This window comes from Nerophis lumbriciformis, linkage group LG19 (genome assembly GCF_033978685.3).
Source record: "Nerophis lumbriciformis linkage group LG19, RoL_Nlum_v2.1, whole genome shotgun sequence".
NCBI lineage: Eukaryota > Metazoa > Chordata > Actinopteri > Syngnathiformes > Syngnathidae > Nerophis > Nerophis lumbriciformis.
The window spans coordinates 24016888-24032141 of record NC_084566.2 but is presented as its reverse complement, the minus strand read 5'-3'; the positions used below and the strand labels follow the sequence as shown (position 1 = coordinate 24032141).

Genomic DNA, 15254 nt, shown 5'->3' with positions numbered 1-15254 from the left:
TTACACAGAATTTATGGAACTGTTTTTTTTACGTTAGAATTGTGACTACAATCTCAGGCCACAGCTGCACACACACCATTTCAGAAGGTGGCGGCAATGCACACCAAAAGCTGCTTTTAAAACGCCAAAACAACAGAAGAAGAAACAGAAGCCTCGACTCTCCAACATGGCGGAATGGAACTCTTACGGAACATCGATGTCGAACTTGAGTGTTTTTTATAGCCGCCGTCTTGTTTTTGGTGTCGCGACTTTGTAGGCCAGTGTGACCACCATGGTTTATCGCTACTTGCGGCTGTCAGCGGGCTGCATGAACACTTTGAGGCTTCTTCTGGCACCTTCTGTCGCCACAAGCAGGCTGGTAAGTGTACACATAACGCCATGCTAACTGCTACTGCTAGCCTAGCCAATAACAACCTCATTAAGCCCAAACGTTGACATTGTAATATTATTAATCCGGCAAATCAACATTAAATAATCCCATATATATAATCTAAACGGGACATTTGGCAACACGTGCCGTATATCCATCAATCCATTTTTTTTTTACCGCTTGTCCCTTTTGAGGTCGCGGGGGGGTGTTGGAGCCTATTTTAGCTGCATTCCGGCGGAAGGTGGCGTACACCCTGGACAAGTCGCCACCTCATCTACAGGGCCAACACAGATAGACAACATTCACACTCACATTTACACATTTGGGACAATTTAGTGTTGCCAATCAACCTATCCCCAGGTGCATGTCTTTGGAGGTGGGAGGAAGCCGGAGTACCCGGAGGGAACCCACGCAGTCACGGGGAGAACATGCAAACTCCACACAGAAAGATCCCGAGCCCAGGATTGAACCCTGGAACTTTGTATTGTGAGGCACACGCACTAACCCCTGCCCACGTGCTGTATAGAATATTGATAATGAGGTCATGATGTTTAGATGTGAAGTGAATTATATTTATATAGCGCTTTTCTCTAGTGACTCAAAGCGCTTTACATAGTGAAACCCAATATCTAAGTTACATTTAAAACAGTGTGGGTGGCACTGGGAGCAGGTGGGTAAAGTGTCTTGCCCAAGACCTACTCAGTGGCCTAGTGGTTAGAGTGTCCGCCCTGAGATCGGTAGGCTGTGAGCCCAAACCCCGGCCGAGTCATACCAAAGACCACAAAAATGGGACCCATCACCTCCCTGCTTGGCACTCAGCATCAATCTGCAAAGGTGACAAATAAACATTTTAACGTTCAAGTATATGCAAATGTAACGATACCATACTCCAAGTACCGTATTTTTCGGAGTATAAGTCGCTCCGGAGTGTAAGTTGCACCGGCCGAAAATGCATAATAAAGAAGGAAAAAAACACATATAAGTCGCACTGGAGTATAAGTCGCATTTTTTGGGGACATTTATTTGATAAAACCCAACACCAAGAATAGACATTTGAAAGGCAATTTAAAATAAATAAAAATAGTGAACAACAGGCTGAATAAGTGTACGTTATATGACGCATAAATAACCAACTGAGAACGTGCCTGGTATGTTAACGTAACATATTATGGTAAGAGTTATTCAAATAACTATAACATATAGAACATGCTATACGTTTACCAAACAATCTGTCACCCCTAATTGCTAAATCCCATGAAATCTTATACGTCTATTCCAGTGGTTCTTAACCTGGGTTTGATCGAACCCTAGGGGTTCGGTGAGTCGGCCTCAGGGGTTCGGTGGAGGTCAAAACATACCCGACTCATCGTGTGAATAAAAACTTCTCCCTATCGGCGTATTACGGATACGGCAACAGCAGAAGTCAGACTGATTTGCACGGGGGTAATTTGTTTTGAGTTCATGCATTGTGTTGGTTTTGTTCTTTGAACAAGGTGATGTTCATGCACGGTTCATTTTGTGCACCAGTAAAAAAACATGGTAACACTTTAGTATGGGGAACATATTCACCATTAATTAGTTGCTTATTAACATGCAAATTAGTAACGTATTGGCTCTTAACTAGTCATTATTAAGCACTTATTAATGCCTTATTCGGCATGGCCTTATTATAACCCTAACCCTCTAACCCTGGCCCTAACCCTCTAACCCTAACCCTAACCAAATAACTCTAAATTAAGTCTTTGTTACATAGAATATGTTCCCCATACTAAAGTGTTACCAAAAACATATAACTTTGTCTTAAATTTGAAAAAAAAAAAACATTTTATTTTTCACTAAAGAAGGGTTTGGTGAATACGCATATGAAACTGGTGGGGTTTGGTACCTCCAACAAGGTTAAGAGCCACTGGTCTAGTCTCTTACGTGAATGAGCTAAATAATATTATTTGGTATTTTACGGTAATGTGTTAATAATTTCACACATAAGTCGCTCCTGAGTATAAGTCGCATCCAAACTATGAAAAAAAACTGCGACTTATAGGCCGAAAAATACGGTCGATGGTATTGTTTTGTTTTTCATGTCAGTCTGCTCTTTTTACTTTGTTACTTTGCATTTTGCCAGCAGCAAATGTATGAAAAGAAAATTTTGTGATCTCGCTTTAAAAATGAAGAGTTTGACATTTTTCTTTTACACTTTAATGATATGAAGGCAGTAAGCTAGTTACTTGTGTTTTGTTGGTGTGACTTCATATTATTATCACTTAATAACTGAAATCACACTGTGCCTTCTGACAGCAAACCAAATTCAGCCAACTAGTCTGTGGTGATAATGCATACTAAAAGTCAAGATGGCGTTTTCAAACTTTGCCGTGACATATACTGTACATACTCTGCATACACGCGGTGCACATATAATATACATACTGGTGCCTACAATAATGGCAGGTAATACCACATGAATATGATGAAAAAATAAAACACCAATTGAACAACTGTGACTTTTTGTCCAGCAGGTGACAAGACAAGTGACAAGTGGGCAAAGCCTGCTTAATGAGCTGCTTGGGGCCTGCAAGAGTTTGACCTCCAGACCACCTAAAGGTATTTCTTCCTTTTCCCTGTTTTCACATTTTCTAAAAAATACAAAAATGTATGGACATATATGTGTTTGTGTTTCTCTGCAGGATTTGAGAAGTATTTTCCTGAGAGTCAGAAAAACTCCAACGAGAGCCAATCCGAAGACAAAGGTAACACTAAGGGCCTGATTTCCTAAAGGTTGGCGTGTAAGGCTGGACAATTAATAACACTTTAATTTCGATTTCTATTATGGGTTCTCACAATTATGACAATATGATTTAAAAAAAAAAAAGATTATTTGGCCACTCAACGTGCATGCAAATGTCGGAGCTTGTAACAGTGAAACAGATGAGTGGGAAAAAAAACAGCATGTCTACGAGAAGTTTAGGATGTCACCACAGTTGCCACTTTTTATTTATACACAACGCTAGTATGGCTAATAAAAAATCACTAAACTCAACAAAAAGTAAGACCTATGATTTCCGCATTCACGTACTTGCGGACAGAGTCACATAATTGGCCAATAAAACAGAATCCGCTAATAAACGCAAAATATCATTAGGGAAATTTACATAAATATAAGTGAAATGTTGTGATTGTGAGGAGAAGACACATTTGTTTGGGAAAATAATGTGTCAGGCAGTAGCACTTATTTATCCCCGACACACTCCACCGCCCTGTCCTGAACTAAACAATGTCGAGACGGTCACGTGAAACAGCGACTAAAAACTACGAAGCTCAAGCTAACAAGAACAATCCATACACCCACAACCGGTATCATCTGCTTGTGTTATTGTGTACGACATCATCAATGTACAATCAGTAGTTGCATTTAGAGAGGCGCTCTGTCTCTTTTCTTTTTTTTTTAAAGTGCCCCAAATGAGTCTCCTTTTTATTAGTCAAGCTTAGAACAACAGCAGAGCACACTTCGGCCTTTCACAACAATAGCGCGGTGCACCACATCGGGTCTGACTACGTTAACAAAATCAAGGTTTCAACAAAATACCTTAAACAAGCATAATTAATTTAGGGCACTTATTGATACATTTACAAAATATTATGTTTTGACCTAAAATACTGGTCAAAATTGTCCAAAAATGTATTTCACCAATCAATGTGAGCATTTTTGCATTTAATTAACAAACATTTTATTAAATTGTATTTTACACAAAAAGCACACACTCTACTCTACGGTGGTAAAATAAGTGTAAAATGTAAAAAACTGACTTAAAAAACGTCTAAACAGAAAAACTTAATTTTATTGTGTTTTTATATTGCTATTGTTGTGGTTTATTCATTACTAATTTATATCCAGGTTTAAAATAATATATATTTTAAGTTAAGTTTTGGTGGTACCATGAATACTCATGTTTTCAAATTAATTAATAATCGTGTAATTAATCGTGATTACAATACCAATCAAAAGTAATCGTGATTATTATTTTTGCCATAATCGTCCAGCCCTATTGCCGTTTACTAAAAGACGGGCAATCCTGATAGCACACACAAAGCTGATCTACTAAACAAGTGTAAAGTGGATTGCATCTGTTAAGTGAGCAGAGTAAGGCGTGCGATCCATTTTGCGTCTCTGTCTTCATTAATTTGCAAAACATATGCTGATCATCAAAACGGCCACAACATTAGGAGGAGAAAATGCAAATATAATTATTTAGCACGCGCAATGTGATTCATCACCATGTTTTACGTTTTAATTAGCACGTGTCAGAAGGATGTGCAAACTCACAGTTCCACACACGCCTGCAAGATCGCTGCACACACAGACGAGAGTCCTCTTTCCTACTAGTGTGTCAACATTTTGGATGGTCATGTACATATTTTTGTGTTGACAGATACCAAAGCTACCGATGCTCCTAAAGCGACAGGAGGAGGAGGAAGTGAGGGCGAAGGAGCAGGAAGTGGTGGTGGAGGAGGAAAACGAGGAGGTCGAAAGGAGTCAAACTGGTACAACCGCCTGAAGAAGGTTAGTGTGAAAGTGTGCCATCACTTAAATATTTAGTTGTACTGCAAAAAAAGGAAAACAATTAGAATTAAGTAAATATATGAGAATAAAGAAAATATATGCAAACACAGTACTAAAGTAAATAAATGATAATCAAGAACTAAAGTAAATAGATGATAATCAAGTAAATATAGTGCATTTTTAGTTGTACTGCAAAAAAAGGAAAACAATTAGAATTAAGTAAATATATGAGAATAAAGAAAATATATGCAAACACAGTACTAAAGTAAATAAATGATAATCAAGAACTAAAGTAAATAGATGATAATCAAGTAAATATAGTGCATCTGGAAAGTATTCACAGCTTGAGGCTGTAATTGCTGCCAAAGGTGCCTCAACATAGTATTGACCAAAGACTGTTAATACGTATGTACATGTGATTTCTTAGTTTTTTATATTTAATACTAGGGCTGTCAAAGTTAACGCGATAATAGCGCGTTGACTATACATTTCAATAACGGGACTCATTTTTTTAACAGACGATTAACGCACTTTTTGGCCATTGGCCTGTGCCGTAGCCTTGGGAACTTGGCTGCAGTTCACTTACTACTGATGAGCCACAAGCGAGCAGAAATGGGCAAAGGAAAGTCTACCTTATGGAAATATGAGGTTCAAAGACGACATAGAAGCTCAACAGAAATGAAAGACAGTCCGCAAGAAGTCGAAAGGAGACTTTTTTTTTATTATTGCAAACAGTCGATCCGACATCAAAACATGCCAAGACACTTTCTAAAACCAATCACACACTTGACCGGCTTCAAAATAAAAGCGCTACACTATAGATCCGGTTTAACTACATTCCGATATTCCGTGTAATGTATTTGATTGTGGCGGTACGCCACGGCTTCATATTGGACGCCACACCCAACAAAATAAAGTAATGTAATGTATTGTAGCGTCCAGAAGAAAACAAAGTCGGACGCTATTCTTAAAAAAATATTTTATTGCCAATTTTATGCTAACGGGACCAATTCCAACAAGTAGTTCCTCCGTGTATACACATCTGCCTCAGTGCTTCACTCCGAGACACACATCACTTTTTTATTCTCCGCCGACACGCTGTGTTCACAGACCATGGAGAAAATTACCATCAAAACACACTTACATACACATTAACACCAACAGGTAGTTACAGTATGAATGGCTATATATAGTTATTATTTGTGCGCTATTGACTAATGATGCACCGGAAAAAGACGTACTTTGATCACCGGAACCATGCTCCCAAAACCGATGTTGTGATGACGAAAGCTATTTGCACAGGGTTGTCTGGAGTAAAGGCAGCTCGTCCGCACTCTGGACGTACTTTAATATATTCGAGATATACCCGCGGACAGCAATCTTCACAATTTAAGATGACACTTTTATATTGTAGAGAAAGGCTCCCAGCAACGCGAAGCAAGTATGACGTCATAAACAGAGTCTCTAATCATGAGTACTGTCGCCATCCATCCATTTTCTACCGCTTGTCCCTTTTGGGGTCTCCAATAACACCAAAAAAGGTTTTGCTAGATTTGGTGCAAGTAGTTTTTATTAAAGAAAGAGTGACTAAAAAGATTGGAGAAATCTCTAAAATAAAAACATTTTCAACAAAGTACATTGTACAATAAGCAGCAAACATTTAAACATAGGATAAAAACGATGTTATGTAAGAAAAATATATCTGTTATTACTATACTTAGTTACAAATTGATTTTAAATGTACATTCACATTTTCTTGCCTTTTTTAAAGAATATATACATTATAGCAAATCATGCGACATTATGATCACGCCCCTAACCACGGCCCCACTGCCACAGGTATTTTGGCAAATTAGGGGAAACCTAACAAAATAAAAATGTCCTTTATTATGTTCATGCTTTGTCAGAGATGTTCTGTAACGTTATTTTGTGACATTTGCATATAAATAAATGTACATCAGTTGAGGAATATGGAGGTCGGGGGGATTTTTCTGGCTGGCTGAAATATTGTATAAATTATTCTCAATTACGGAATGATTAGCAGGCTCAATAATACAATTTGTTCATTAATAAATAATGTTAAAACATTGTGATGCAAAAATATGTAGACCATTAACTTGTACAACATGTAATGTACAGAATATCAGAAGCATTTATTCAGGTATAAACATCATGGATTACAGTTGAGATAGGCTCCATCCCCCGTGACCCCAAAAGGGACAAGCGGTAGAAAATGGATGGATTGGTATTACCAAACATCTTTGACAATCAAAGCATGTTCATAACAATTCACATTTTGTGTTATTAATGCATGAAACTGGTATCTAAACATGTAAGTTTAGCGCCTCCTCTGAATGCAAGTGCTTCTAAAGTAGGAATAGAATTCTGTATTTCTACAAAATACAAAATCTGACAAGACCACAAACAGCAAGCAATTTTTTTTATTGTCATTAAATGGTGTTTGTCCTTTTTGTGATGAACTGTTTAAAAAGCATAATGTTTAAAACAAATTTTATTAAAGCAAATTAATTATCCGTTCATGGTGTTCAAACTTGAAAATTATCTGTCTAGGGTACACTTATTAACGATGAAAAATAATATCTATCTACGATTAATCACGATTAATTTTGAGTCAACTATGAACAAAATGTGATTATCGTGATTAAATATTTTTATCGTTTGACAGCCCTAATGTTAATAATATACTTAACTGATTTTTTTAATTTTTATGTATATTCTATTTTGTTTGCTTTTTTAAATAATATATGCATCATAGCAAATCATGTGATGATGTCATATTGATCACGCTCCTAACCACGCCCCCACAGCCACAGGTATTTTGGCAATTTAGGGGAAACCTAACAAAATAAAAATGTCTTTACGATCATGCTTTGTCAGAGATGTTTTGTAATGTTATTATGTGATATTTGCTCCTAAAAAAATGCTGGTACATCAGTTGAGGAATAAGGGGGTGGGAGATTTTTCTGGCTGGCTGAAATATTATCTACATTTTGTGTTCTAGTCAAGTCCTCAATTACAAAATGATTAGCAGGCTCAATATTACATTTTATTAATTAATAGAGAAGGTTAGGGGGCCATTAACTTGAACAACATGTAATGTACAGACTATCAGAAGCATTTATTCAGGTAGAAATATCACAGATTACTGATACCCCAAAAGGGACAAGCAGTAGAAAATGGAAGGATGGGTATTACCAAACATCTTTGACAATCAAAACATGATCATAACAATTCACACGTGTTATTAATGCATAAAACGGGTCTAAACATGGAGTAGCTACTCCTATGAATGCAAGTGCTTTTTTAAAGCAGGAATACAAATTCTGTATTTATACAAAATGTAGCAAGACAATAACACACATCAGGGATTTTTTTGTATTGTTATCAAATGGTGTTTGTTCTTTTTGTGATAAATTGTTTATGTTCAAAACACATTTTATTAAAGCAAATTCATTTTCCGTTCATGGTGTTAAAATTTGAAAATGATCTGTCTTAGGTGCACTTAATGTTGATGATGATAAATAATATTTATCTGTGATTAATCACAATTCATTTTGAGTTCTCTATAAACAAAATGCGATTTAATATTTTATTCCTTTGACAGCCATGTTTAATACATTTGCAAACACTTATAAAAATTTAAAAAATCACATTGTCATTATGGGGTTATAGTGTGTAGAATTTTTAGGACAAACATGATTTTATTACATTTTGGAATAAGACTGTAACATAACAAAATGTGGAAAAAGTGAAGTGCTGTGAATACTGGCGATGAGAATCAAGGAAACAGAGGAGAATAAAGTACTGAAGTAAATAGAATTAAATAGATTAGAATTAAGTAAATAGATGAGAATCAAGGAAATAGATGAGAATCAATGAACTAGATGATGATCAAGTACGAAAGTTAATAGATGAGAATCAATGAACTAGATGAGAATGAAATACTAAAGTAAATTGATGAGAATCAATTAAATAAATAAGAATTAAGTACTAAAGTAAATTGATGAGAATTAAGTTAAGACCGTATATGACAAATTATCGTGATACCAATTTCAAACTGGAGTTTGCTTCCAGGGAGACATTCCATGGGACGAGAAAGACTTTCGACTGTTCTTCCTGGGTGGAGTGGCCTTCTGGGCTGCATTTGCTTACTTCTTCCTGTTCAGAGATGGAGCCAGGGAGGTCACATGGAAGGACTTTGTGAACAACTACCTATCCAAAGGAGTGGTGAGGCCCTAATGCAAAAATAACGTCAACAATGATTTGCTAGTGATGTATGGCTCCTCCCCACTAAGGTGGATAGGTTGGAGGTTGTAAACAAGCGCTACGTCAAAGTGCTTTTCTCCCCAGGGAAGGCACCGGTAGAGGGGGTGAGTCAAAGGAACTAGCGTTTTCTCTTTCTCCAGCTACTCATGTTCTGAAAGCAAAGCAGACGCAACAATAATTGTTGGCCAAGTCATACAGGAAGTAATCCATGCTCTGATTTTTAGCAGTATGTGTGGTTCAACATCGGGAGCGTGGACACGTTTGAGAGGAACCTGGAAAGTGTCCAATACGAGCTCGGCATTGAGGGCGAAAGCCGCCTGCCAGTGGTTTATTCCACTGAGGGTGACGGGTGAGGACTATCTCTGTCACACCTCAGCCTTTTTGGCATCGCCTTTCTTTTGAGTTGTTTTTGTGCCTTAGGACCTTCATACTGAGCATGCTCCCCACTGCTCTCATCATTGGCTTCTTTCTCTTCATGGTGCGGCGAGGCCCGGCTGCCGCTGGCCGACAGGGCCGCGGCATGGGTGGCCTGTTCAGCGTCAGCGAGACTACCGCTAAAATCCTAAAGGATAAAATCGAGATCAAGTTCAAAGACGTTGCCGGCTGCGAAGAAGCAAAGCTGGAGATCATGGAGTTTGTCAACTTCCTGAAGAACCCCAAACAGTACGAGGACCTGGGTGCCAAAATTCCCAAGGTAAGCTCATGGGTGAAGGTTGAGTTCAAGTCCGGGTTAGGGTGTGGGCAAAGCTGTTGACAACTCTTTTCGCCATTCTCAGGGAGCCATCTTGACGGGGCCCCCGGGGACAGGAAAGACTCTTCTGGCCAAGGCGACAGCAGGCGAGGCCAATGTTCCCTTTATCACTGTCAATGGCTCTGAGTTCTTGGAGATGTTTGTGGGCGTAGGGCCCGCTCGGGTAAGAGCACACATGAACACGTATACTGTACATCCTGTCTTGGCAGGAATATTGAGGTCACTTCCTGTGCAGGTCAGAGATCTGTTCGTCATGGCAAGAAAGAACGCGCCTTGCATCCTCTTCATCGATGAAATTGACGCAGTGGGTCGGAAGCGGGGACGTGGCAACTTTGGCGGTCAGAGCGAGCAGGAGAACACGTTGAATCAGCTGCTGGTTGAAATGGATGGTGGGTTCCTGGGTCCATTTGTACCACACATACATATATGTAAAAAAAGTGAGGGGTTAGAGAGGTTGTCAGTGTCTTGCTTTAGGGAACCTCCCCAACCTCCGTTCTTGTTTTATTAGGACTGCAGTCCTAAGCCCCCTTTTTTGTATGTAGGTGGTGCTTACAGGATTGTTGCTATAGTTTCTTGTAGGGCTGGGCGATATGGCAAAAAAAAAAGATCACAATTCTTTCATATCATCCGATCTTGACTAATATCACAATTTTTTTTTTAAATTAAAAGCTGATTGTCCGGTGCAGGATTACACCAAGTACCGTTGCATCCCTACTGTTTACTATTGCAGTGTCTTGTAACATACATTTTCGCCATGTTTAATTACGGTAAGGTAATATATGCTCACAGCTTACAACTATCATGTTGTTCATATATAATTGTGCTTACTAGAGATGCAACGGTGCAGGTAACCCAGGCTGCGGTCCGTACCTCGGTTTTAGGGCTACAGTTTTGCTTCTTTTTCGGTACATTTTGTGAGAGTAAAGACAACTTTTTTCCCTCTCAAAGTTCTTTTGATATTTTGCTTGTCATCAAAAAGTGCATTCTGCAGTAAACACAGTATCAATCGGCAAGAGGTGACCCAGATTCTGGAGTTTTTAAAAACTCAAATACTGTAGCATACATTGAATAAAATTACATTAAAGTGCTGTTTGAATTTGAGGTACTGTAAAATAACGTGTACCACTACAAACACACAAAACAAGTTTAATGATTATTTCAGGAACAAAATGTTTTTTTATCCACAAACTCAAAATTGATTTGAATACAAAGTGTCTGTATGCAGTCTTTTTAGTACATGTTATATCAGAGGAGTTGAATCTTTTCAGACACATAAATAAAATCTGATTGAAAAATATTTAGATATAAAAATGCCTTTTTCTGATTTAAATAGTTGGTGTGTATTCTCCCAGTCGGGACTAAAAAAGACTCCTGTGAGTGCCTGCAAGTCCGCAATAAGGGCAGGATTACTAGTGCGCTGCAGCAGATAGTGAAACTAAAGTTGTTGCTCCTTTTTAAATGTTTCAACTTCTACGCTAGTTTTAGTCATATTTCTTTATTTAATTTTTCTGGGCTGCACTTCCAGCTGTGTAAGGGGAAGAGGCACAACGCTGATTGAACATTAATTACAGCGTGAGGAGACTGATTTTCGCCAGATGAAACTCGAGGTTGCGCACACACATGGACACAAACACTTTTCACAAAAACACCCGCAAACATACACACACACACACACACACACATTCACAGACACACAGGATCATGGTCAATAAAGGTGGATTGTTCTGTGCAAGATTATACTGAGCATCGTTGCTTCCCTACTATTTACTATTGCGGTAACTTCTAACATGTTTGATCGAGGAAATATGCTAACAGCTGATCACCGTGATCTAACTCAAAGTAATCGCGATCAATGATCACGATCATATAATTGCCCAGCCCTAGTTTCTTGTTAGGGTGGTTAAAGGTTGGCAACATAAGAGACATCACAAATGTGCGTGTGCTGTTTTTAATGCGTCAGGTGCTCTGTGTTGCCAGGGTTTAACACGGCTACAAATGTGGTGGTCCTGGCAGGGACCAACCGACCGGACATCTTGGACCCAGCGCTGCTGAGGCCCGGGCGCTTCGACAGGCAGATATACATCGGTGAGCTGGAAGCACGCCAGCACACGTGAAAAATGTAGGCGCTGAGTGTTTGATTTTGTTTCAGGTCCTCCGGACATTAAAGGGCGAGTTTCCATCTTTAAAGTCCACCTGCGTCCTCTTAAACTGGATCCTGCCACCGATACAGATGCTCTGGCCCGCAAGATGGCAGCACTCACGCCTGGTTTCTCAGGTAAAAAGATTTGTGTGCATGTGGCATCATTTGCTCTCCAAGAGTAATGTAAGTGTTGTTGTCAGGCGCCGACATTGCTAACGTTTGTAACGAGGCGGCTCTTATCGCCGCTCGACACCTTTCCGACGCCATCGAGCAAAAGCACTTTGAACAGGCCATCGAGCGAGTCATCGGAGGTGAGGCGTCACCAGCCAGTGACATCCAGGATGCTTGGGAATTGTCAGCCCACCTGATCTTCCGCTTGTTCTTTGCGCTGATTCAGGCCTGGAGAAGAAGACTCAGGTTCTTCAGCCTGAGGAGAAGAAGACTGTGGCATATCACGAGGCAGGTCACGCCGTCGCCGGCTGGTTCCTGGAGTACGCCGACCCGCTGCTAAAGGTCGGCTGACGTTTCACAACCTTTCTATTGTGGGAGAGAACGTTTTTGAAAGGTGTCCATCTTTGTCCAGGTGTCCATCATTCCTAGGGGGCGGGGCCTGGGCTACGCACAATACCTGCCCAGAGAGCAGTTCCTGTACACCAAGGAACAGCTGATGGACCGCATGTGCATGATGTTGGGAGGACGGGTGTCCGAGGAGATCTTCTTTGGCAAGATCACCACCGGAGCGCAGGACGACCTCCGGAAGGTCACCCAGAGTGCCTATGCCCAGGTCAGTGGTCACAAGGTCATGTAAATTGCTTGATTTAACGCCTCTGTGGGCGCTACCAAGACTGCGGTGCTAGCTAGTCTGTTGCTTCTACTGACACTTCTAAGCGCATTATCAAGCCTGGGACTTTATCGTCACTGTTCTACTTAACATGTGCCCATTATCATTGTTGTCCTAATGTGTCCATTGGCAGATTGTCCAGTTTGGGATGAATCCCAAGGTGGGCCAGGTGTCGTTTGATCTTCCCCGGCAAGGCGAGACGGTTCTGGAGAAACCTTACAGCGAGGCCACCGCACGTCTTATCGACACAGAGGTTCGGAGCCTAATCAGCGAGGCTTATCAGATAACTCAGCACCTGTTAACTGACAAGAAGGCCGAGGTGGAGAAGGTATGCATGAGATCAGAGCTTGTTAGCTCCTTTGCCTGTTCTTTTAAACCGAACACAGTTTCTGTGTCTGTTTGCCCCTGAAGGTGGCTTTGCGGCTGCTGGACAAAGAGGTTCTGGACAAGAACGATATGATAGAACTGCTGGGTAAACGCCCATTTACAGAGAAGTCAACATACGAGGAGATAGTGGAGGGAACAGGAGGCGAAGATGAGGACACCACGCTGCCCGCAGGACTTAAGGACTGGAACCAGGAGAGAAAGGACAAAGACGAGAGCCAGGACGAGCAAGTGGCCCGCCAGATCTCTGGAGGAATGCCTTTCTAGAACCACTTCTGGCGAGGAAACCATCTTCCTTCCACAGGCAAAGAACCTTCTCATTGTCCCCTAAAAGTCAGTTCTAGGGCTGAGTTCTGATGCAACTTGCAGGGTTTTTTGCTCGATGAGTGAACACTAAAGTAGGTACTCCAAAGCAATTATGGGCTCTAAAACCCAACAGAACCATCCATGTGAACCTTGAACACAAAGCAGTGATGACTTGAATGTTCTTCCTGCTTGTTCTACTTGATGGTTTTTGAGTAGAAGAGGAGATTGTGTTTATTTATTAATTAGCATTGTGCTAATGCTGTTTGATTTTTGCTAACTAAAGCTATTGCAAACAACACGGGACTAATCACACGTTGCTGAAAAGATCAACAGCATGTCTTATTGTCACATCAATTATCTGTCAATCATTAAAAGCTTCAGGAAAGCAAAATAATTTAAAACGTATGTGTGCACACAAACAAATCACAACCTACTGTTGTGACAATGGACACAAACGATAAATACAGGAATTCTTAACCAGAAGGCAACATCTTAACAAGAAGACAAAATATATGAACACAACATGAATAGTTGATGAAAAGGCTTTTATTGATAAACTGGGCAGTGAAAGTAGTTGCTTTTTTGCTCTTGTTCCATTGCTGGGTTGCATATGACATCATGTCCGATTGCTGTCACCTCGGACTCAATCACTTGGTTGGCCAACAAGCATATTTGTAGGAGGAAGTTAAGTGAAAATGCGCTGTTCTCCCCTGTAGAAAAAGTTACTATAGCTTTCCTAAGATGGTCCATTATGAAGGTAATGACAACCAAAAAATGAAAAATGCAGGAAGTTTGGTCATGTGAAGGAAAACAATGTTTGTAGATGCTGGCAACAATTCATTGTCAAGCAAAAAAATGCCTTAGTGGAAAAAAATGTTTTACAGGTAATCAGTCAACTACAAAATATGGTTCAGAAAGTCATTGGAACTCTATTCGAAAATGACTTTTTTAATCTGTCACGTTTTGTCATTGCCATGATGATCTTGGTTCACGTTCAGAAACAAACTGTGTTCCACATGTGACCTCATCCTGAGACTACCAGCAGTGTATATAGTATCGTTTGACCCCTCACTATGTAAACTTTTGATTATTATGTATTTTATTAGGAAGAGTGTTGGCAGTACCACGAGCTGTGCTCTCCAGGTGCAAATATGTGAGTGGTTGATCTTTGATAGAAACGAGGAGACTACACCTGTGTGTGGTTGCCCGCCATCATGGTGCTGTTATGTTTTTTTAAATTATTCTAAAATATATTTTCTGTCTAGTGATGTCATCCAGCCACACCGCCTTGTCAAAATCTCCCCCAAACTTGTCCCCATTTGTTTCTGCTACGTTTGTGCTGCAATTTGTTTGTCTATTATTTTTAAATTAACGTTGTATTATTCATATCCAGCCCCCCACACACCTTGCCAAAACGTACCCAACAAAACCCAAACGTTTGTGCTGCAAACATTTTTGGTGTAACTATTAGTTTTTAAGTTATTAACCTTTTATGGTTATATGGCATAAATGTGTAATTCACGTGTTATTATTCTTAACTAGACTCCAACTATGTCAAAAGCGCCCCAAACTTGTCCCATTTGTTTGTGCTGCAAACTATTATAGTTAGTAACCTTTTTC

At 39.8% G+C, this 15254-nt stretch overlaps 1 protein-coding gene across 3 annotated transcripts; it reads left to right on the top strand.

Moving 5' to 3' along the window:
* Positions 1–118: 118 nt before the first annotated feature.
* On the top strand, positions 119–14973 carry afg3l2 (AFG3-like AAA ATPase 2). 3 transcript variants are annotated; one of them, XM_061979227.2, is made up of 17 exons: positions 119–358; positions 2884–2968; positions 3052–3114; positions 4795–4925; positions 9021–9173; positions 9242–9316; positions 9437–9561; positions 9633–9906; positions 9989–10126; positions 10199–10352; positions 11941–12048; positions 12113–12238; positions 12304–12414; positions 12501–12616; positions 12687–12887; positions 13078–13272; positions 13356–14973. In XM_061979227.2, exons 1-17 carry the CDS (start codon positions 272–274, stop codon positions 13593–13595), a joined length of 2382 nt encoding a protein of 793 aa, XP_061835211.2. In that variant the 5' UTR covers positions 119–271; the 3' UTR covers positions 13596–14973. The 3 variants fall into 3 exon arrangements, with proteins under 3 accessions (XP_061835211.2, XP_061835212.2, XP_061835210.2); XM_061979228.2 differs by having other exon boundaries at positions 2881–2968; positions 9440–9561; positions 13356–14972; XM_061979226.2 differs by having other exon boundaries at positions 2881–2968; positions 13356–14972.
* The last annotated feature ends 281 nt before the right edge of the window (positions 14974–15254 follow it).

What these genes read in the sequence shown, in the direction of transcription:
- afg3l2 (XM_061979226.2), top strand. Translation starts at nt 272, where the DNA reads ATGGTTTATCGCTACTTGCGGCTGTCAGCGGGCTGCATGAACACTTTG. An exon ending in TATTCCACTGAGGGTGACGG is followed by an intron (nt 9,562 to 9,632) that starts GTGAGGACTATC and finishes TTTGTGCCTTAG; the next exon opens with GACCTTCATACTGAGCATGC. An exon ending in AGAAGGCCGAGGTGGAGAAG is followed by an intron (nt 13,273 to 13,355) that starts GTATGCATGAGA and finishes TTGCCCCTGAAG; the next exon opens with GTGGCTTTGCGGCTGCTGGA.